Raw genomic sequence first — 22,269 nt, 5'->3', positions numbered from 1 at the left:
TTTCTTAGCATATTTGCTCTGTGTCTAAAAGAGTCTATACAAATAATACATAATTATTTGAACAGCTGCACATTCTTGCTCTTAAGACTTTGTGTTGTACATTAAAGTGTTACATCTCAGCTTCATTTTGAGTAGGTTTACATGAATATTTAAAGAACTGCACATGAGATTTTGCCTGTAGCCCAGATTGCAAGTGTTCGTTTCTAAATGGCTGGAAAATGTCTCTTGGGCAGCCATGTTTCATGCAAGTGTTGGTTCAAGCACCATAGAGGTTGAGAGATTAAGGTCGTCTGTCAGAATGAGGACTAAACGGGTGACCATGCTAAAGTGGTTAAAATCATTCTGGAGCTAAAAAAGTATAAATCATAAGATGTAAACCCCTGATGAGATGTAAAAGCAAAAGTTCAGTCTGCTGTTTAAAACACAGAGTAATGAAGCGACCATCAATCCCTATCAAAATGAGAACAAATGGAGGAGCTCAGGGCTAAAACACTGCCCTGTCTGCCAAACACGATGGCGCTTTCATTAGGGCTTTTGCATGTGTGGCCTGATTAGGTCAGAACATTTAATTATTTAGCAGGACATCTTGAGCATATACAAGGCTAAGCATATGTAAAATACATCACTTGGTCTCAGAAGTAAGCATGGGCCCCTGTATCATATACAACTTTTTGTAGGAAGTTTGCATGAGGATCCACCAGTCTCTAAGATGGTGACCATTTTCTTGTATTCACTGTCGACTTAAAATCCCTCCTGAACATTTAAATTGGATTCAAACCTGGACTTTTAAGCCATTTCATAACCCTTCATTTCCATTTAATATACTCCTGATGGTTTTGATAGTGAGCTTAGGATCATTATCTGGCTGAAAGGTCCGCTTAAAACAAATTACGCTTAACTAACCTCATAGAATTCCTTGATATGATGTAGAATTCATAGTGGAATCAATGAATCAGTGCGAGCCGTCCAGTCCCTGAGGCAGCAGAGCAATGCCAAACCATAACATTCCCACCGCCGTCGGAATGAGGTTCTTCTCCTGGAATAACTGTGTTTGGTCTACAGCAAAAATGCCTACCGTTACTGGGGCCAAACAACTCTATCTTTGATTGTCCAGGGCTGATTGCTTCAAAAATCGGCTCAATTTCCATATTCATGATCTAAAAATTTGGTAGTCTAGAACTAAGAGTAGTCCAGCTGTCTACTCTTAGGCTGACAATGTGAAAGCGGCCATTACTGGATAAATTGACAGTCAAAATTTATGCCACTTGTAAATGATTTCAAAGTGTGATGAAAGTAAGGGCGTAGTTACTTTTTTATGTGACTTGCTTGTGACTTTAATTGTTGTATTTGTCGAAAAGACGACAAAACATACATTCTATGTATGATATGTTTCAGTATATCATCTTCAGTAATAGGCACTGTTAAATGGTCTAAATAAAAGTAAATTATTTGCACGTCTAAATGTGTTTTAAAAGGTCAGTGATTTCCACATGACTGTATGTTCACATTTTAAGTATGGAAGAGAACACGGACACAAACCACAGCCCCAAAATCTATTTAACCAGCTTTCCTGTCAAAACAGCCAACTCCTACCTCTCCCTTCCTTCCTTCATCCATACCTCCTCATCCACGTGCAGCTTGTGTGTGTTCGCGGTTCCATTTGGCTCTCAACAACATCTTCCCTGCTATTATTGCAGAGTTCATGGATAGGACACACATATTTATACAGTATTTTCTTTATTACTCACACACTCATTCTGCCAGCCTCATGTCCAAACACTTTCACACATCCGTATCCCTCAACGCAGAGAAGAAAGAGAAGCAGAGAGAGAGAGAGAGAGAGAGAAAGAGAGAGAGAGAGAAAATGGGACAGAGCCATAGTAGACATCTGGCCGCCCACTTAATCAGTGCCACATAATCCTAAAGAGACCTGGGACAAACACACACTCGTATACACAGTCAAACGTCAAAAACGGAACTGAGACACCAGAAAATAGGTTTTAAGTTCACACACACAACATACACACAATGTTACTCCTTCTTCCACATTCATATAATACACATGCACTCACCAAAAATATTAACAGACACACACAAGCATACACTTTTCTCCGTGCACATCATCCCCTGGAGGATTTCAGCCGCACCAATTGGAGTGATGTGTAAATAAACCTAATCTGTGTTCCAACGGTAGAAATCTTTTTCCACATCTGTTGATGTAAACGATTACTTTAATTTACCTTCATTTAATATTACTACAGACCGACTTCAGTTAGACTGAGGTCATGTAAACACTACCTCATAAATGATTAATTTATTTAAAATGTAATAGATTTTTTTCCACAACTATCAAACATGCAGTTAAACATCTCAGCAGCTTTTGGAGGGATTCACATTACTACAAACATTCACAGTCCTGATTATTTTGGTGATCGCCTTTTCAATTTTCCTCCAACTCGTTTACTTCAATTCATGACTGAACAGAACAGGAACACAAGTGACAAAATTTCCTCCAGCCTCAGCTGCAACAGGGGATTAATGCTGGTAGGAAACTGAGTTAAGAGACTGTAAAAGCATATCTGTAAATGTATGGGCTGTAAGAAATGAATACACTGATCAGGCATAACATTATTCTGTAGGTCTCCCTTGTGCCTCCAAAACAGTTGTGACTCATCAGAGAATGGACATGGGCCTTCTGAGGGTGTCCTGTGGTGTCTGGCAACAGGATGTTGTTAGTGGGGGGCCTTTGGGTCCTATGGGTTGAGGGGAGGGGCCTCTGTGGATCATCCCACAGATACTTGATCAGTTTGGGATCTAGTGAATTTGGAGGCCAGGTCAACACCTTGTGCTGTTCTTCATGTTTTTTGAGTTGTTCCTAAAGCGTTTTTGTGTGTGTGTCTGTGTCAGGCAGCATCCTGCTGGGGATGGCTGCTGCTATCAAGGAGTGTCATTGCTATGGGGTGGGGGTGCCTGATCTGGTCTAGGTGGAAGGTACATGTCTAAGTAACAACCACATGAATGCCAGGTCCAAGCAGGACATTGTGTTGTCACCAGATGGTCAATGTTATTTACTTGTCCTGTCAGTGGTTTTAATGTTGTGCCTGATCAGTGTATTCTGTATATGTTAAAAAAAAAGAAGTTCATGACCCTTCTTCCTGTCACTGTATTTTCTTGTATACACAAGACTGTGGAGCTTGAGTCAACAATTATTTAGTGTTGGCAGCCCAAAAGTCACATTAGCTGTCATAACTGTAAATATGGCGGGTAAATAAGTCATCAGAATTAACATGTGGGGTGAAATGTTTCCTTAGCACCCATACAGGTGCCATTTCTGCCTTAGGCAGATGGGTCCCTCCATATGAGCTGGGTTCTGCTCAAGGTTTCTTCCTGTTAAAAGGGAGTTTTTCCTTGCCACCGTCGCCTTCAGGCTTGCTCTGGGGGTTTCAAGCCGGGTTTTGTAATGCGTCTTGAGATGATTTGTATTGTTATTGACGCTATATAAATAAAATTGAATTGAAAAAATTGAATTGAATTTTAGTTTCTGTTTCACAGTCAGAAGGAGGTCCACAGAAAGTTCAGAGTTCAAACATCATCCATTCAGAGAAACCCCCCTCCTCCTCGCCCCTTGGATCTTACCCTTTTCTGACGGCTCTCGGCAGCAGCCAGCTGAGCAGACATACGTTCCTGCATCTTCCTGCAGTGTGCCATTACTGCCTCCAGGACAGAGATGGGGCTGGACCCCAGGGGCCGCCTTTCCTTGTCCCCTCCGGGGACCCCGCACTCAAAATCCCTCTGAAGAGCCAGGAAAGGGTCAGTCAGGCTGTAGTGGCCATAGCGCTCTTGAAGAAACACTTCTTTCCTCTGAGCCTGTAGAAAACAAAGATGAGAGGAAAAGTTACTATTTAATTAGTTCACACTATAGAGATGAAAATGATTTGAATCCAACCTGGCTCAAAAATCATAAAATATAAGTGAAATGTTGCTAGATTTCCACACTTCATTCATTGTGAATGCAGGATCATTCCTGCAGTTTTTACAAACATTAGTACTACAGCCACAACCACCTTGCCTGGTCACTAGGGGTTGTGAGATATAACTGTCACTGAAATCAAACCATGCCAGGTGGACCTGTCCTCAAATAATAAGCAACATACAAACATATGAGAGTTAGCTTGTTCTGCTGGACTCGTACATATCATGTGTTTCAAACAAGATTTCGTGAGACCCTGGCATTATGATGCTATCCCAACTATTAAAAACTATACAGTATATGAAATGATTGCACGTAGAATAAGATCATGCATTTCCATCTGTCTTTAAATTACTGGAATAATGTTGATATTGTATTAATAGCGACAAATTGCAGCAGCCTGTGCTGTAACATAACGTAGATGTGGTATTCTATGGTTGAATGTAGGTTGAATGTATGTAATATTAAATAAAGTACCAGCGAATAAATGAAACTCATAGTAAACAGTTGAATTTCCATCTAACTTTGCTAGCTAGCTCTCATAAAATTAAGCTAGTTGAAGATACGTCTGGAGTCTTTTCCTACAGGTTTTGACCAACTCTTTTGAAATAACTGTAAATCTCCATAATTTTCTCCATTGGGTTTTAAAAAGCAGCGGTAACATCTCTTTTTATTAGCACAATGTCGTTTGAGATGTGAGAAAAAAAGATTTCTGATTCATTACGAGACTATGGCAAGTAGTAAATTAGCAAGTCAGACCCTGGCCCTTCCCTTTTTAGGTTACTCTCTGTATCGACATCATTCACAGTAATGTTTGTGTCTTAAACAGATGAATCCGATGGCGTTCCGCACATTGAAATTAAACAACAGGTAATGGGTGAGAAAGTGTCTACATAGATCCTGCCACTCCACCTTCAATCTCAGGCTCCAGTATAATAGAGACAGAGCCCTCCAACCCTCCCTGCCCTGTGGTTCAAAAAGGAAGTCCACTGGGCTACGCTGTGGCCTCTGAAACGCCCACTGCTCGCCCCTGACCGCTGTGAGCCTGCCCGCCTGTCTGACTCCACAAGCACTCAGCACCGCAGCAGGCAAGGCTGCTCTCAGGTTACAGAGACACATGGAGATGGGAGATGGAGTCCTCTAAGCCGGACTAGAGGTGAGAGCAGGAGGCCTGTGCAGCACAGTAACAGCACAATGCTATCACACCTGGGTAACACTCAACTGGCTGCAAACTTTCAACAAGGCTGACAAATTCTGAACAGCTGCAGACTCTAATATTTATCATTCATCTTCCAGGGTTGACTTCCGAGAGAATGTAAACAGAATGCTTAATGCTTCAGCAGATGAGTCCGGGCCCTAAGATGGCAATCTTTCCAACAGCATATGAACGCAGCATAATGGTAATGGACTAAAAAAAAAAAAAAAAGACAACAGCGATAGCAAACTCAGTTGGCTGAGAAATATGTGCTCACCAAATTCACACAGAGACGATGTTGAAATAAATCTAACTTTCCACTACATTCATAAGGCTATTGGAGTCTGTTATTAGACACACTGGCTGATACTTCTAAGAATTGGTTTTTACATATTTGCAGGACTGAACACAGCAATGAACCAGTAAGCAGGAAAAAAACAGCTTTATCTTTATTGAACAGGTGGCTGAGAGACTGTGATTCAAGCAAACCCATGGAAACTGTTCCTTAGGCGACTGCCACACTAAGACCCTGGGTATACACTTGTTAATTATTCTCCTTTCTCTGAAAAGATGCATTATTATTTACTATGTGCAATCTGGAACAACACTCTATTACCTCAGCTAATCATCATGAAGTTGTGTTGTTGAACCTAAATGTTACCACAATTTAATTATCAGTTACATAATGTACACTTAAGGCAACAACAATTACTCCTAAAATGCACATGTAGAAAAATAGCAGATTCAGTAACTACTGGACATGCTATCTACTATACACCTATAACGCAGTTGTAGTGTTTCGCAATTCTGTTTTTAACTTTATAATATTCCCTCCACTCTTCTAACCTCCCAGACAGGTTTCTGTATAGGAGTTCACTGTAAAATCCTGTGGAGTGGGTGATGGGGAAAGAAGCTGCTGTGAAGTCCAACGTTTTCCAAAGCAGGTATTGGTTGGCCCAAAGCAGTCGAATAGCGCAGTAACATTATCCTTGTTGGACTAGCCTTTAATCGTTCGGACCACAACCAAATGACCATTCACAGTAAGCCAGTGGTCAAATAAAACCTCAACAAAACCCACTTGGCTGTAGTGCCGCCGCTGAACAGAGGCCAACCTCCCCCCTGACCATAAGTGATGCTGTGAGAGCAATGACTCACAAAATATGCGGCAGAAATATATTGTCGTAAATTAAAATCATCAGAGCGGAACAGAAAACATTTTCAGATATTTCAAATCTTTGAGTCATGTCACTTGTCCAAACAGCTTGATTTGACCTGTAGGCATCCAGGTGGTCCTCCCTTTCAAAACATAAACTGCATGTATGGAAATGACAGTTTATCAACAGAGGCAAGCTGGTGAGGGAGGAATATTTAATAACCATGTGAGAAGCTTTTACATTGAACGTGGAGGCGAGGGAAGGACAAATAGCCAGAATGTGAAAGACGGCAGGGCAAGACAGCAGGGACACGAGGAGCCAACGGCAGGAAGGTGTTGCGAGATGCTTTGCCAAAGAAGGAGATGAGGAGATACAGTTTAGAGAGTTGAAAACTAACACACATAAAGAGCACAGAGCGTGGAGATTGATGGTGGATCCTGGGAAGGCAGACGCAGCACTCGTCAGGCTATGAGCAAGCCAATATAAACACGCCACTGAGGAAAGGTGTGTGTGTGTGTGTGTGTGTGTGTGTGTTTGTGTGAGCACGAGAGTATAAAGACAAGGAGTGGGGGAAGCTGAAACAATTGAAAGGTGGGTATGGAAAGATTGGAGAGAAGAAAATGAACTAAACTGGAAGATGACATTTTTCTCCACGTATCACTCTACATCTAAAGAGCAGTGTTATCCTTAAAGTTGAAAACAACTATTAGAAATGTGCTACCTATATTTAACACTGAACTCTACTATGGTTGCAACCAACTTTTCTCACCAACACAAAATGTAAAAAAAAAAAAAAACCTAAACCCACAAATGATTAATGCTGAATCCAAGAAAATCAACTAAACCCCTAGATCTGTGAAGCTAATGCGCAGTTTATGCCTCTGCCTCAATTTGACACCGTAGCTACGGCGACAGCCCAGACTGTAGCTGTAATGCTGTAGCTGATGTGTGCCTCCCCAGAAATGTAACTACACGTCACGGCGACACAGACCGCAAGAGCTGTGATTGGTCCGCTTGGTAGTAGCGTATTACCACTTTAGTATTGCTGTCTGCTTCTCCATCTTCGCAATTTTTAAATTGATTGTTTTGGATTGATAAAGATGAAACACACCAAATAAAGATTCACTGAAGAGGTTCGGAGATAAAAACATTTGTATGACTTGTCTTTGGAGAAATTTCAGCAAAATTCAGCAAAAGTTTCAGTTACCATTGTTGAAAGTGAAGCAGGAAGTAGAAACAAAAATGAACCCAAATGACTAGCGTTTGGGTGGTGTTTTTATAGGAGCAAGCCAGACTAACAAGCGCACAAGTATAAATGGCTCGCACCGGCGTAGGCTACGTGCGTAGGTTACAGCGTCTATGTCTTGCAGAAGTATAAATCGCACTTAAGTAGTTTGGAAGAAAGTGATTTGAATTTGATTTAGAGCCCGATCAATGCATCAGCCACACCAATAAATCCGATGAAATTGCCTCAATAGGCTACCTATGTGTCAAGCAACAAGTGACAGATGGTGAATCTAAAAGAAGGAGAATGTTACTGTATATTTATATTGTGTTCAAACTTAAATTTTGAATATTGTGTCAGCCTCAAAAATCCTGTATCAGTCAGGTGATTATCTCAATATTTACCAAATACTCAGCTCTAAGCTTGACGCATTTATAAATATATATATGTACAGATGGATGCTCTGAAGCTGCAATATCCAGCTAGAGTTCAGGCACCATCTGAAGCATCTGAAGGGAATCCTCTGGAAAGCTTCAGAGTAAATATTCAGGAGCACTGTAGCGCCATCTTTAAACTGCCCTTCACCTCCCAGGCTCTTCCTATAAATATTTACACAGAACCAGAGACCATTACATCTCTCAGTCAGCCAGCTGCTGCACTTTACTTCCACATCAGGACCATTACTTATGAGACAAATTTTTCTCAGCAATGTTTTAGTGAATTCCTTGGTGAGCATTACCGTCAAATGTTAGCTGTTACCACCTACGTTCTGTGTTTGAAACCACACTGGCCTCAGCTTTTTTTCTATTATTGTCAGAAAACAAGTTCTGACACAAAACTCGAGCTGTTGATTGATACTGAAGCCATCATTTGTGACATATGTGGAGTGAAACGGTTTTCCTCATTCAGCCCTGAATGTTTCCTTTCTTGTGGAAAGGTTTGTCAATATTTCCTGGTTGGAAGGCTCAGAGTCAACCTATTAGAGCGCCAGGGCTCAGAGCAGGGGCGCTAAATCCTTTGAGATCTCATCAGTTGTTGAATGCTAAGCCCCCTGAGGCTTTATTTATTCTATGGATCCATTGGCTGTCATTACAGGGCAGCTATGGTTCACAGCAGGCTTGGAGCAGCAGTACAGATTTGGTAAGGTGATACTGAATTCACCTGAATTCAATCATCCACAACAACAAATCGTTAGTAATATATATAAAGCTGCAGAAAACGCTATGGAAAGCAAGCAGAATCTATAGTGCAGTTGCAGCAAATAATTTTACTTTGTGGAGGGCAGCAATACGCCCTTTAGTGTCAAAACTGCCAAATAATCCCCAAAGAAGAAGAAATCAAGCACAAAATACAGAAATAGATAAAGGAATGGGTCAAATGGGTCGCGATCAAATATTTTAATCTATTGACAGCCCTAGAGATTAGATTGATTTTTTTTGAATAATCCATGACAGTTTGAGAACCAAAACAATGAGAGGAGTCCCACTAGCCCACAGCATTTCTACCAGGAGCTCCAAGATCTCTACTTAGGGGATAGTATCTTCTGACTGGGTGTAGTGTTAAATGTCACTGACTGGTCATGTCCAGTGGCGTTTTCCCAGCATTTTACAACACCTGTTTTGAAAGTTCAACTAAAGCCAAGTTTTTAGCATGGAGCCACAGAAGAAATCCCAAGATAAATGGTCTGGTTATGGATTACTGCAGAATTGATCTGAAATGAAAAGTTCTACTGACAGATACAAGAGAGACAAGGGAATTTTCCAAAACTTTCTCGACATTAGTCCCTAGAACTAAACGTTGCGGTTACATTTTACAAAGGTGCATAAGATGTCCATGCCAGACAGCGGGAAGCACAACCAGGTCTCCAGCAATCACAAATTAATAAGGTTTATTATGGATGTTTACCTACTGGTTCAGAGTGAGGGGGGGTGATTACACGCTTGTAGCTCTATAGTATTTACAAGTGCAGCAGAGGTGGCGGGCTCTAAGTGAAACGTCAGTATTATTAGCATCAACCTTTAGAGGCATGCTGCACTCAGTGGGTGAGAGGGTTCAGGGAACAGAGCCAGAAAAAGAGAGGCTGTCTTAGCAGAGAGGGGCTGCTGGAAGAGAAGATGGAAGGAACTGGAAGGTAGATGAGAGGGGTACAGAAATGGCAAACACTGAGAGGATGGACAGTACTGACAAGTAAAATCTGAGAGAAAAACGAGAGACAGAAAGAGCAAGCGGGGCAAAGAAATGCCCTCTGTAACCCAAACTTAACATGGCTTAGAAAGGAGCAGCATGGAATCAAGTGTCTCATTTAACTCATGAACGTGTGAATATCATGCCAGCTGCCAATGCAGTCCTGATAGAAATCATCAAGCCAAACAGAGGAGCTGTTCATGTCCGACAAACACACAAGCAAACATAAGACTGAAAAAGAGGGATGTGTTTGAGAGTGCTGCATTCAGAGTCTCTTCAAGATGCTGCTCGGCTCAGTAGCCAAAGGCCAAGGGTTTGGGAAAAGACTGAAAAGATTGAATCCCGCAAGAAGCATAAATACGACTGTAATGTGTTCAACACTCTAGACATGCATGTGTGTTAGAGAGAAGCAGGAGGCTGATGCCAAGGCGCCCATCAGAATCTGCCAGTGGCTGGTAGGTCAGAAGAGAAGGGTTTTGATTCACTGAGCATCAAGAAGAAATGTACAAAACTTTATTATTTTGAGTGTACAAATATCATGAATGCACACATGGTGATGCATAATTAGTTACTGAATGTCTGGAAACAGGCCATAGTATCTAAAAGCAATAACTCAGAGGGCAAATAACTAACCAAAAGCAGATTCACTGGCCTTGAACAAAACAGCTAGCACTGGGCTAGTGTACAGAGGTACTGGTTCTAGCATCTACTGTACATCGAACAAACAGCTAATGTATGAAAACAGTGCTGCCATGATTTAGTGGTAATTGATTTGGAAATCACCAAAGGTCTGATTACACGGAGTGTCTGATTTCACTGGAGGGCACAAGAGTGTTAACTGCATACCTTTAAGTACCTTGAAGTGATATCAGATTCAGAATTCTGTCACTATATGCAATGACAGAATATTCAGTTGCACAGCGGTCCGAAAGAAGAGAAAAATCCTCAGCATCAGATTAAGATAAGAGCCTTGAGGACCGCAACCACAGCTACTAAAGCTAAAGTGCTTTATTGTGCAAATAGTCGTAAGTGGTGCCGGTTTCCTACCACGGCAGGTTTTCCAATTTAACACTTCCTGTCAGCTGCCGTGCTGCCAGTTCTGCCTGTACCGAAGCTCGCTGGGATGACAGTCGCATCAATATATCGACCCGTCTCTCTCTGGGTTTCAGCCACACGGGGTCGGGTCATTGCGGCCGTCAGCTACATCCTGTTTAGTCCAACCTCTACGTCAAGCTTCAGTAGCGCCTCGATTTGTCATTTTTGTGATGCGTTTATGACTGTCACAATGGTTGATGCGCTGTGCAGGTACTCATGCAAGTGCTCAACTTATGATGATCAGTGTGACTAATAAGAATATAGAGCAATCTGCGTGTTTTTTTTTTTTATTTGGTGCACGTGTATATGCATTTCAGAGTGTCAGAGAGAGAAATAATGACTCTATGGGAGCATTGGTGTGTTTTAACCAAACATGACTAATTAAAACTGCTGAACACTGCATATTACAACCTATATTAGGAGTATGAATTAAATCATTTGATGTGTATGTTAGAGCCCGACCGATATATCGGCCGGCCGATATTATCGGCCGATATTTGGCATTTTCAAAACTATCGGTATCGGCATTTATAATGGCCGATAAATGAATATTTCAAAAATAAAATAAAAACGAAACACCCTTCAACCATGTCATGAGTGTTGGCGTTGTATAGTTTAGTTTGTTCACCAGAGGGCACTCTACACCATCCATGTTGGCAACACTCGTGTATAACTCGTGCTGATCCAGCCAGAGTTGGGCAGAGAGAACCAGTTATCCGCGAGTAAGATCATCGGTGAAGTGTGTTCACAGTGAGTTGGTCACGAGACATACATTGCTTGAATAACAATTAAAAGAACATCCCCATCAGTTCTCTTAACTCTAATAAGCATGACAAAATTCGTGACTATCATGTCCAGTTTTGCTGCTGTTAAATAAGCCGAGAGTGAAGCGGAATTAGCTAATTACGTTACGTTGTTACAGTGTAGTTGACTGACTGTCCTTTTAACGTTTGACAATGTGACTGAAGTATTTCTTTAATAGCGTGACAGTTATAGCAATGAGACGTATCATCTCTCCTTGGCCTGTTGTATTGAAAATGTATGTTTTACAATTTGCAGTATGACGTTATCCATTGCTAAATTATGGCTCATCATAGACTAGCTAACCACAAAGCTAGCTAATGCCACTATCAGTGGAAGACCGCTAACGTTAACATTAATGAGCTTGGAAACCACAACGAACTTATTCTGCCTAAATAAAGTACTGTAATGATTACTGTATTTATAACTAGCATATCTCTAGTTACAGTCCCTGCATTGTAAAATGTAACTTAGACTTGCGAGGAGTGAACATTTAGACATAGAGAAAAAGTATCAAACGTAGCTTGTGCAGCTTTTCTTTTACACGTGTGTGAAATCCAATGACGCCAAGTGTGCGTTGCAGACTGTCGTTCAGCCGTAGCATTAACGAGTCACATAATGGATTTAGATCGCTAAATAGTAGGTTTTAGAAGGCAGGCAGCAACTGATGATTGAAAATGGTTTGATGTAGCTTGATGGAAAGAATTTAAAAAGTGCAGGTAAAGGGATGCATTATCATATTATTTTAGTTAAAACTCAAAAATAACTACAAATAGCTAATGTTAGGGAAATCTGTTAATGTTTTGTTGCGCGTTTCTGAAAAAAAAAAATATCGGCCGATATATCGGAATATCGGTTTTTAAAACCAACAAATATTTGTATCGGTATCGGCCTTCAAAATCATTTATCGGTTGGGCTCTAGTGTATGTATAATGTGTATTCACAGTATTGGAGTGAAGAAATTAAGGGTAATATTTTTCTTTTAAATAATGATTTAAAATAGGGATTTTTTTGGGTGACAGTAAATAAATCACATATTACAAAACTCAAATTGATAAAGAAAGGTTCCCAGACACACACAAAGGAGAAATTTCTGGGAACAAATGTGAGAAGCCACAACTCAGAGCACCGGCAACTCTGCAGCTCCTTTCCATGATAGTCGACCTGATTTATGTGACTCGGTTGCCTCCTCATTGACTCCACTCTCTATTTGGTTTTCTAGGTCAGAACTGCGTTGAGCCGACACACACCACGGAGCGAGGAGCAAATATATATATGTGGGGGAGTGAGGGTGAGCTTTCTGGATCCATTTCTGGTCTCAAGAGATACGAAAGCCTTCAAAACATTGGAGGACTCTCATTTTGTGTGTGTGGGTCTGTCAGCAGAGGGTAGATTGTCCCTTGGGATGCGTTGACCCTGAGGAAGATGGCAAAAATCCTGAAGAGCATCTGTCACTCACGCACATGCACACACACCAATTTAGCCATCTTCGCTTCAGTGCGCATTCTCCCAAATGATCTGTCAATGAGCTGCGATCTGGCGGTGACATTTAAACCAAATGACTGCAGAACATGAAACAACTGTCAGGCGCTTAAGACGGACGGAGTCTCACCAACGAAACATATGGTGAAGGCTGAAATTAAATGTCATCAGCTACAACCACATGTCTTTTTGACAACATTTAAATGGCATAAAAATCAGACCATCCCAGAAGGATTGGATATTTCTTATGACACCAAAACAGCACCATCTTATAGCCAATATTCACTTCTGTATTTATAATTACAGTCAACTATTCAGATTACTTATTAACACGCTACAATTATACATGAATAAACAGCAAGTTTCCTCAATATGCCATTAGGAAACGTTAATAAACTGTCAATAAGTTCCATTGGTTGAGAATATCCAGACAACCAGTCACATCACAGAAAAGAATCTGTTTCTATTCTCTCACATGATGGTCTTTTAGGAACAGACAGTCCACTTCCCAAAAGATGAGGAACAGCAGGTGCTGGCTGAGTTAGCGGAGCACAAACATGCTACGCTACTGTTTTGATATCAAAACTTGGACGGTTAAACCAAAGAACTGGCAATACCAGTGAAAACCATTATCACAGTTAATTGTCACACTCATTCAGCTTTAATAATTTTTAATATATGTCATCCAAGAAGACATTAAAAAATCGCAGTAGGGATATAAGTTTATCTCAGCCCCAGGTGAACATGTTTCTACCTTTTTAATCAAAAGAAGATATTGATTTAGCTTTTTATTGCCTTCATTTGTCTTACACTAAACTTCGTTCTTCTGATATTTACTGGTTCAGACCCCTGTAATGAACTGACTGAAATAAAAAAAAATGAATACCGTTTTCAGGAAGTGTAAGTCGCACCAAATCTAAAAATATGTGTATCGTGTCAGTGTGTTCAGATTTGACTGAGTTATGACTCGGAAGAGGAGGAGGAGGAATACAAATTTATATAATACAGTATAGTATGACAACACTCGTGTTTAGTTCTAGTTTAATTATGATGCGAGTATTTTAGTATTTCAGTATAATGTATAATCAGCATTCTGGAATACTATAGATTCTTCAAATATGGAAGAGAAGTTTTAGTTTGAGCATCAGACACGTCCTTGATATTTAAAAACATGGGCATTAAGCACATATAAAACAATGATGGTTGGTGGATACTGTTGGGCCCACAAAGCCTGAGTGAGGCCTGTTGTAACTCATAAAGCCTGACAGCACGTTTGGGAGAACAAAGGGAGTCCTAAAGGGACTCCGTTTCCCATCAGCCCTAGCGGTTTTATGACCAGGTACAATATCCAGCAGAGTCAACCCACTGACTCTGATTGGCTGAGTGCCATCAGAACTCCCGCAGAGTTCTATGACGTCAAATTGGATATAAATAACCCCGTAGACTCTGAACACATTGCTTCCCGTTGTAACTTCGTTACCTTGGAGGTACACACGTAACGTTACGCAAAGAGACTACGCCATCTTCACCTCGCTGGACGAGACTAGATTCCTGTATTCTACCCACGCTCAACCCGAGCCACTATCCGGACTTCCCGAGAACGCCGCTGCTGCGATCCCTCGGTGCCTGCAGAAGGAAGAACCAGATTCTTTACCCAGTCGACTTCGCTGATTTCCCCCGCGCCATCGCCGAGGATCAGCCGCCGTTTGTCCGCCAGCGACGCGCACAACGGACCCGTCGTATTCGAGCCGCACGGAGCCGAATCGCAACGACGCAAGGACACACGCCATCCGCTCCCCCTTTCATCACCAAGTAAGAGGTTAACGTCTGGGCAGAGTTAGGATTTTCTTTTATTTTATGTTTTATTTTACATTTCGTGTGATCCCTTTTTATTTGCTGTGTTTACGGACCGCGAGTCCGCCAGTGTTGTTATCGTGTAATTAGAGTGTGTGAGCCGCCGTGCTCCTTTGTTCTCGTGTGTGAAACGGGTGATTGCTTCGTATCTGTCCGTGTCTATCCATTCCGGACAGATAAAAGACAATCATCGTGATCCTCACGAGATCCGCTTGGTAAACTTTGCTTTTCTCTCCTCCCTTGGAGCTTTCCGCTAACCACGCACGCACACACCCACACACACATACACACCTATAGGCTACACGTGGACCCTCTCGGTTCTAATTAGTCAAGGAGAGCTAGATTACCCAGCGGTAAATCTCCCTCTCTCTTTTGAGTGATAACCACGTGGTTGTCGGCTGATCAGCACGCCATCAGCCACACCATTTTGAATTGTCCGCCATTTTCCGGGGCAAAGATCATTGGTGACGTAAACCCACTCGTGGGCGGAGTCAGCCATCTTGCCTCTCCCCTTTTGTCCTCCTTCCTTACATCACCACGCTCCTCCCCCCTTTTTCCCCTTCCTCATTCACACACACACACACACACACACACACACATACACACGCACACACATACCTGCATCACCGTGTTGGAATGTTATGATTACGAGTAGTTTGTAGAGTACGTTAAGTGGATTGGATATTGTTAATTGATTAACATTTATTGTAATAAACTTATTTGTACTTAAAGTAAGCTACTCCTAGTGATTATTGTGTGTTTATATTGTGTCAAGCTGGTTGAGAGAGTCTGTGCTCGGAGTTCATGACTTCAACATTTATGATTTGAGACTGTATCACATTTGGTCAAGGTTCCCTGTAAGCAGGGTGGTGCCCCGTAATATTAATCTTGATTAATAACAACTTAATTTGATTTAATAATTTATAATTATTAATAATAATTATTAATTATTTAATCTTGACTAAACTCGTATTACGAATCACAACATTTGGTGCCCCGTGTGAGGCTCATCAATATTACCAGCTTTGTCATAATATTTCTGTGCAATAATTATTTTTTTTTTATTTTTGAAAAAAAAAAAAATTTTTTTTTTTTGAAAATTTTATTTTGAAATTTATTTTTCATTGCGCTGCCAACACAGCATTGTGAGGTGTTACATCAGTGGTTAGTACGTAGGTTAGCAAGTTCCCCTTTCTTTTCCTTTTCTCAGTGTTTTGCACTAGAAGTTTGCTAACCATACTTGTCAAAGTTACCAACTAATATTACCTAACACTTTAACACACGTGTAAGCCGCAGGTCGAGATTACCTGCGCAGTTGTGAGAAACAGCTGTTTAGGAGTAAATAGTAAGGCTAATACTTTTACTGATCCTAAAAATGAGTCATCAAGGACCCCCACCTGCTGGTGCTGAGGGCCCTAAGGGGGCGAGTGACCCAGCCCTGCAGGATGCGGTCGCTGCCCTCCTCCGTCTCTCCTTAGATGAGAGAGACAGCCTTTGCGGGTATGACATCAGCAGTTGTGATAAGGCATTGGAAGAATTGCTAGAGTATGTCAATAACCCGGTTGGAAAACCTGACCGCACCATCCCCGATGTTCTGGGCCAGATTTTCCTTATCCACCAGCACAAATCTCGGCTGCAAGCCATGGAGCGCCAAGATCAGGTTTCGCAACTGCAACACAGGATCCGTGCAATGGAAGAAAACAACCAGAGTTTACGTCTGGAGCACGAGAGCATCCAAGCTGAGGGAGACCGTGCTCGGGAGGTAAGTGTTCGAACACTGGAGGCTAATCGTACCTTGGTTGAACAGCTCCACCACGTTCGCCCAGGAACTGAGGAGGAGCGCGGAGAACAACCAGCCAGCCAGGTAAGAGAAACTGACAACCCGAGTGACGAGGAGGTCCGCCGCCTGGCACCCGAACTTGAAGAGGGTCCTCCCTTAACCGTGCCCGGAGCAGGCCTGCTCCGAGAGGCCTCAGTTGAGCAGGATGAAGCTGTGCGGCTGCAACAGGAGCTCAGAGCCACACGAGCGAGAGAAGCTGAACTGCGCCAGAAGCTCCACGCAGCCCAGCCAAACCTGCCAGCTAGCCGGAGGCCGCCTACTAGTAGTCGAGCGGCCCTTGATGTCGTCGCTGACTTAATCTGTCTGGACACCTACCAGACAACCCCGCCACTCCGCTTCAAGGACACAAGTGCCTTGCCTTCTAGAGGTCCGCCTCACTCCAATTTTAGCCGCACGTCGGCGCACCTTGACCGTAGTACGTCCCCACGGCGAAGGGGGGACTACTCCCAAGCTCAGGGTGGCAAAAGTGGCTACAATGTCGCAGATCCACTGCCGCTACGTAGTCTTCGGCCACACCCCAACCTGGCTCCTTCTCCAGGTCGGCCTCATCGCTACGACGACTTCAGTGACCACGGTGTATCCGAGGAGTCAGAGGAGTGGCCCCACAGACAGACAGGTTTGCGCACACGTCACCTGGAATCTTTTGCGAAGGACATAGAGCGCTATGATCCTAGCAATAAAGAGTCCAACATCGACGATTACCTTCGGGAAATCGAGCGCTGCCTAGTCGACTTGCCCAATGCCACTCCTCGGGAAAAGCTGAAGCTCATCTGGAAGACTACAGCTAGGAGTGTCCACGCCTTCATGGAAACCCTCCCAGCTGACACTCGCGACCATTACCCCTCCCTCTGCGGAGCTTTGCGAGAGGAATACTCCCCCTACATGGACGAGACTTCGGCCACTCTCGGCGCGCTTGCAATCACGCAGAAGAAGTTTGAACCCCCACGAGAGTATTACCGCCGGCTACGAACGGCATACTTCCAAGGGCGCAATGCACCGGGTCTGGAAGAGGAACGCTCTTTCCGTTCTCTTTTCCTTCACAACCTCCACGACAGCGTGAGGTTCGACGTAACAATGTACTGTCGGTCGGGCCACCTCTCCATGCAGGAAATAAGGAGATATGCACAAATGGTGTGGGAAACGCGCATACGACCAGGCCGGAGTCGGGAAGATGACTCCAGGGTGCTCAGCATTCAGACACCAGAGCAGATTCACTTGACGCTCGAGGGCAATGAGATGCCTCGGGCCAAGGTGAACAATAGAGGCCCTCCGAAACACCGAACATCTCGTCCACCAAATAATCAACAGCACCAGGGGGGTGGGAACCAGAGAAACCATCCTCCAGATTCATTCCGGCCAAGGTGGGGAAACACTTCCCAACAAAAAGGTAAAGTATGGTTCGACACGAAGCCAAGACATGGAAACCAAAGAGGAGGAGGTAAGGATAAGTTTTTAGACTCTTCCACGGGGGAAAGCCTGAAGACGGAAATGGAAGGTTGGGTCAAGAAGTGTCTGACGGAGGCAGTAAAGGAGCTGGGAAAGTCCAACTGCTTGCCGTCACCAACCGACCCTTCAAAGGGACTGGATCCCACTCCACCATCGGCATGACTAGGCCAAGACCCTCTTCCCGCTGCAGGCAAAGTTTACTTTGTCGGGTGGGGAAGAGAGCCAAGGCAGGTCGACTCACACCTCCCAACCATTCCTCCTGACACGTCACCGCCTCCATTCTTGACTTTCTTGGGCGACCTTGTTCGCAAGGGTAATGCCCGTCGGATATATACATCGGTGGTCGTAGGGAGGTGCATCAACTCACTTGCCCTCCTCGACTCAGGCTCAGAGATCAGCTTGATGTGTTCCGACACATTTGCAGAGGTTGCTAGAGCAATGCTCTCACTCGGCAAGCCGTTGCAAACAGAAACCTGCAATGTTAGCATCACTAGCTACACGCAGGACAGCTCCCCCATCACCAAACGCGCTTGGCTGGACATCACTTTCCAGGACATGACTTTGGTCCATCCCATCTACATCTGTGTTGTCGACACAGAACCATTGCTCATTGGTCAGGATCTGCTGGACCGGCTGGCCCCACTCATTGACTGCCACCGCGGACACATATGGGCTCAGGTATCCACGCCAAGGCCCCTGAATCCAAGGGGTAACCCACCAGTCAAGGGTGGACAGGTTGCTGTCATCCAAGAGTCTAGACCCTTACAAATGCTCATGCCTTTTCCAGAGCCTAATCCCGGTTCTGATCCGTCCCTGCGGTCCACGACTCCAACACAGTCACAAACCGGGGAACAGATCCCTTTCCAGGACCACGAGTCCTTCCTGTGTTCTCTGAAGAACACAAATCCGACCTTATATACCCCCCATGTGGTTGGTGGGGTACGCGTAAATGACACCTTATTCCCAGATGCGCTCCTGGCACTCTGGTCCGAGAAGTCCGCGATCAGCCAAGGCTTGCTCGACGAGCTGGCGCTGTACAGCACCCCAACTGGGTTCACAGAACAAAGTCATCACCTTCTTTCCGCAGAGTCGCCACAGACTCGCCTTAAGGCAATCGGGGTGTGCGTCCTCACCATTCAGATAGGAAAGAGAAAAGTGGTGCACCGAATGAGTGTGGTTCCCCAGCTCCAAATCCCAGTCCACGTGGGTGCTGACCTACTTGTTAGACTGGGAGCCCAGCTTGACACAGTCAATCAAGTCCTGTGGTCACAAGCGGGAGCTGACAAACACTCGTTAAGCATGGAACCCCAACACATGGTATCGGGTCAAACAATTCCCCAAGCGTGTCAGGTTGCCAGTGAAGTTGATGGGACGATTCCCGCAAGGACGACAGGTGCTCCCATCCGCCTGATGATCTTAAAGGGACAGACAATGCCCAATTCTCAAGCATTCTTCCAACCGCTGTCACGGTTCTTCGAGCTCAACCTGACTGTCTGCGGTACCCCAATTCTTGAGGTGGACAATCGATCAGCATATTTGTTGGTGCAAAATCTGACCCAAAACCCAATTCAGGTGAAGGCAAGACAACCGTTGGGCATGCTAATCGATTACTCTTTCCACGATTTCGAGTTGTCAATCCCTGTCATCGGAGAGCTTCCGCCCTCCTTAGCCAGAGATGGCGACCAAGGGAACGTTTTCTCAACGTACCCGACAAAAATGATCACCATTGCCCGTCACGAATCTCTCCAAAATGAAGCTATCTGCAGTGCTTCCCTTGGTGCTGGAGGCGACATGTTGGTGTATGCTCTCGTGACTCAGCCACAAGAGGGAGTCCTAGCTGGTGGAGGAGTCTGCTCCATGACAGAGGAACCCTACCCTGGCTTCGAGTCAGAGATTGCCCAACAACTGGAAAAAGCTGACGCCTTGACCACGGAAGAACAGAAAAGCTCGTTGCGAGAACTGTTTCGCGACTTCCAGGCTATCTTCTCAAAGGACTCCCAAGACTGTGGGGTCACTGATCTTCATACGGTCCGCATTCCCACTGATCCTAATGCCCCGCCAACATTTGTACGGCAGTACAAAATTCCATTGGCCGCATACGAGTCGATCCAAGAGATCCTCGACAAGTTGCTTGAAAAGCAGATCATTAGGGAATGTAATTCGACCTATAATTCACCCATCTGGCCAGTATTGAACCCAACTGGCAAATGGCGGCTCACAATCGATTACCGTCCACTGAACAAACAGGTTCCCCTTTCTCGCTGGCCCATGATCCACTTGGACCAGGAGCTAGCCAAAATCAAAGATGCCTGTTTCTTCTCCACCGTCGATGTGGCGAACGGTTTCTGGACGATGAAGGTAGACCCAGCAGACCAGTACAAGCTGGCCTTCTCCTTTGGCAACCGCCAGTACACCTGGAACCGGTGCCCATTTGGATATTCAAACTCCCCAGCTGAGTTTAATATCTTTCTTCACAAGGCCATGAGTGATGCAGCTTCCCGTGGAAATCTCATCTACGTGGATGATATCCTCATGAGAAGCAAAACCTTTGAAGAACACTTGGGCGAAATCCGACATGTACTCACCCAGCTTGCCGCCGCAGGAGCTAAGCTGACCCTGTCAAAGGGCCAGTGGTGTCGCAGTAAGGTCGAGTACGTGGGGTTGACCGTGGGAGGAGATGGCATCGAACCCCAAGCGGGGAGGATCCGAGCCATCCAAGACATCAAACCGCCGACCAATGTGTCGGAACTCAGAAGCTTTTTGGGGGTCTGCAATTACTCCCGTCAGTTCATCGAGGATTATGCTGAGATCGCTAAACCCCTCACTGAACTTCTTCGGAAAGACCAAGTCTTCCAATGGGGGGACCCCCAAAACCGATCTTTTTGCTGGATGAAGGAGAAACTCTGCTCGGCACCTTGCCTGGCATACCCTGATAAAGATAAGGACTTTCACTTTGAAGCAAGCTTCTCCAACCAATGTCTCAGTGCAGCACTGGCTCAGATATATGACACAGACAAGCGAGTTGTCGCCTATGCGAGTCGACCTTTGAGCAGCGTAGAGATCAAATTCTCGGACTGCGAAAAGGCCCTCCTTGCCACTGTATGGTCAATTGAGCATTTCCGCAGTTACATTGGTGGACAGAAAGTTATCATTGAGACATGTCACCAACCGGTCACTTTCCTCAACAGCCAGCAGTTAAGGGATGGAAAGGTATCAAATGCCGACATACAAATGGGTCCATTCAAATCAGATCAAGCCCTTCCAACCACCTGCTCTCGCCAAAAGGGGGGATCAGCCTTCAACCCCCGAGGATGAAGCTGCTTCCACCCATGAGAAGTAAACTGTATATAGTACACCTGTAACGCTACTAACACAGTTGCATGCCTAACCCATCCACTAGCATGCCCTAATCCCATACAGCATCTAGCGTACAGTCTTGGCAGTGCAATACCACTTCATGTAAATCCTAAAATTTAGATATAGTCTTAATTTTAATTCTGCCAACCACGGAAAGGCAGATATCTATAGATTAAGGTCTGTACTAAATTTCGGTTTTGGAGAAACAGTGCACTCATACACCACCAACACGTGCAGACCATGATGTAGACCCCTCCTCTACCTCATTCACAATGTCTACATCACTGCATTGTTGCATACACTATGTACAAGTACATCCAAAAACCTACAGGCCAGACTGGATTCTCTCCTCCTCGTGCCACCACGTTTTGCACTCCAGTCTGTGTCCACTCCATTGACTAACCCCAGCCCACTGGGAGAGTAAGTCAATGACTAATCACCTTGCCTTTCCTTTTTCTTTCTTTTTCCCTTTTCTTACATTAGTATCTTAGTAATGTTGGAATATGAAGGTTAAGGCGATATACCTCATGGTATTAAAATGTGATGTTAAATTTATTATGATTAGTTAGAAATCATCTGCCCAGATGTGCCTCGTCTGCCCAGACGAACCTCTGAAACTTCGGATTGTTTAACCCTTTTCTGACACTCAGGAATATGGACTGTACC

The 22,269-nt window shown here is 44.1% G+C and overlaps 1 protein-coding gene across 1 annotated transcript in view; it reads right to left on the bottom strand.

Moving 5' to 3' along the window:
• cttnbp2 (cortactin binding protein 2) overlaps positions 1 to 22,269 on the bottom strand; it is an 86,970-nt gene that overhangs the window by 30,556 nt on the left and 34,145 nt on the right. Inside the window, exon 3 of the mRNA XM_084555931.1 lies at positions 3,637 to 3,867. Coding sequence (XP_084412057.1) covers positions 3,637 to 3,867 — 231 coding nt within the window. The remainder of the gene's footprint in view (positions 1 to 3,636; positions 3,868 to 22,269) is intronic.

Source organism: Chelon labrosus, assembly GCF_963514085.1.
Source record: "Chelon labrosus genome assembly, chromosome: 11".
In the NCBI taxonomy this organism is placed as follows: Eukaryota; Metazoa; Chordata; class Actinopteri; order Mugiliformes; family Mugilidae; genus Chelon; species Chelon labrosus.
Note: the sequence above shows the minus strand (reverse complement) of the source record. Positions and strands in the feature narration are given on the sequence as shown.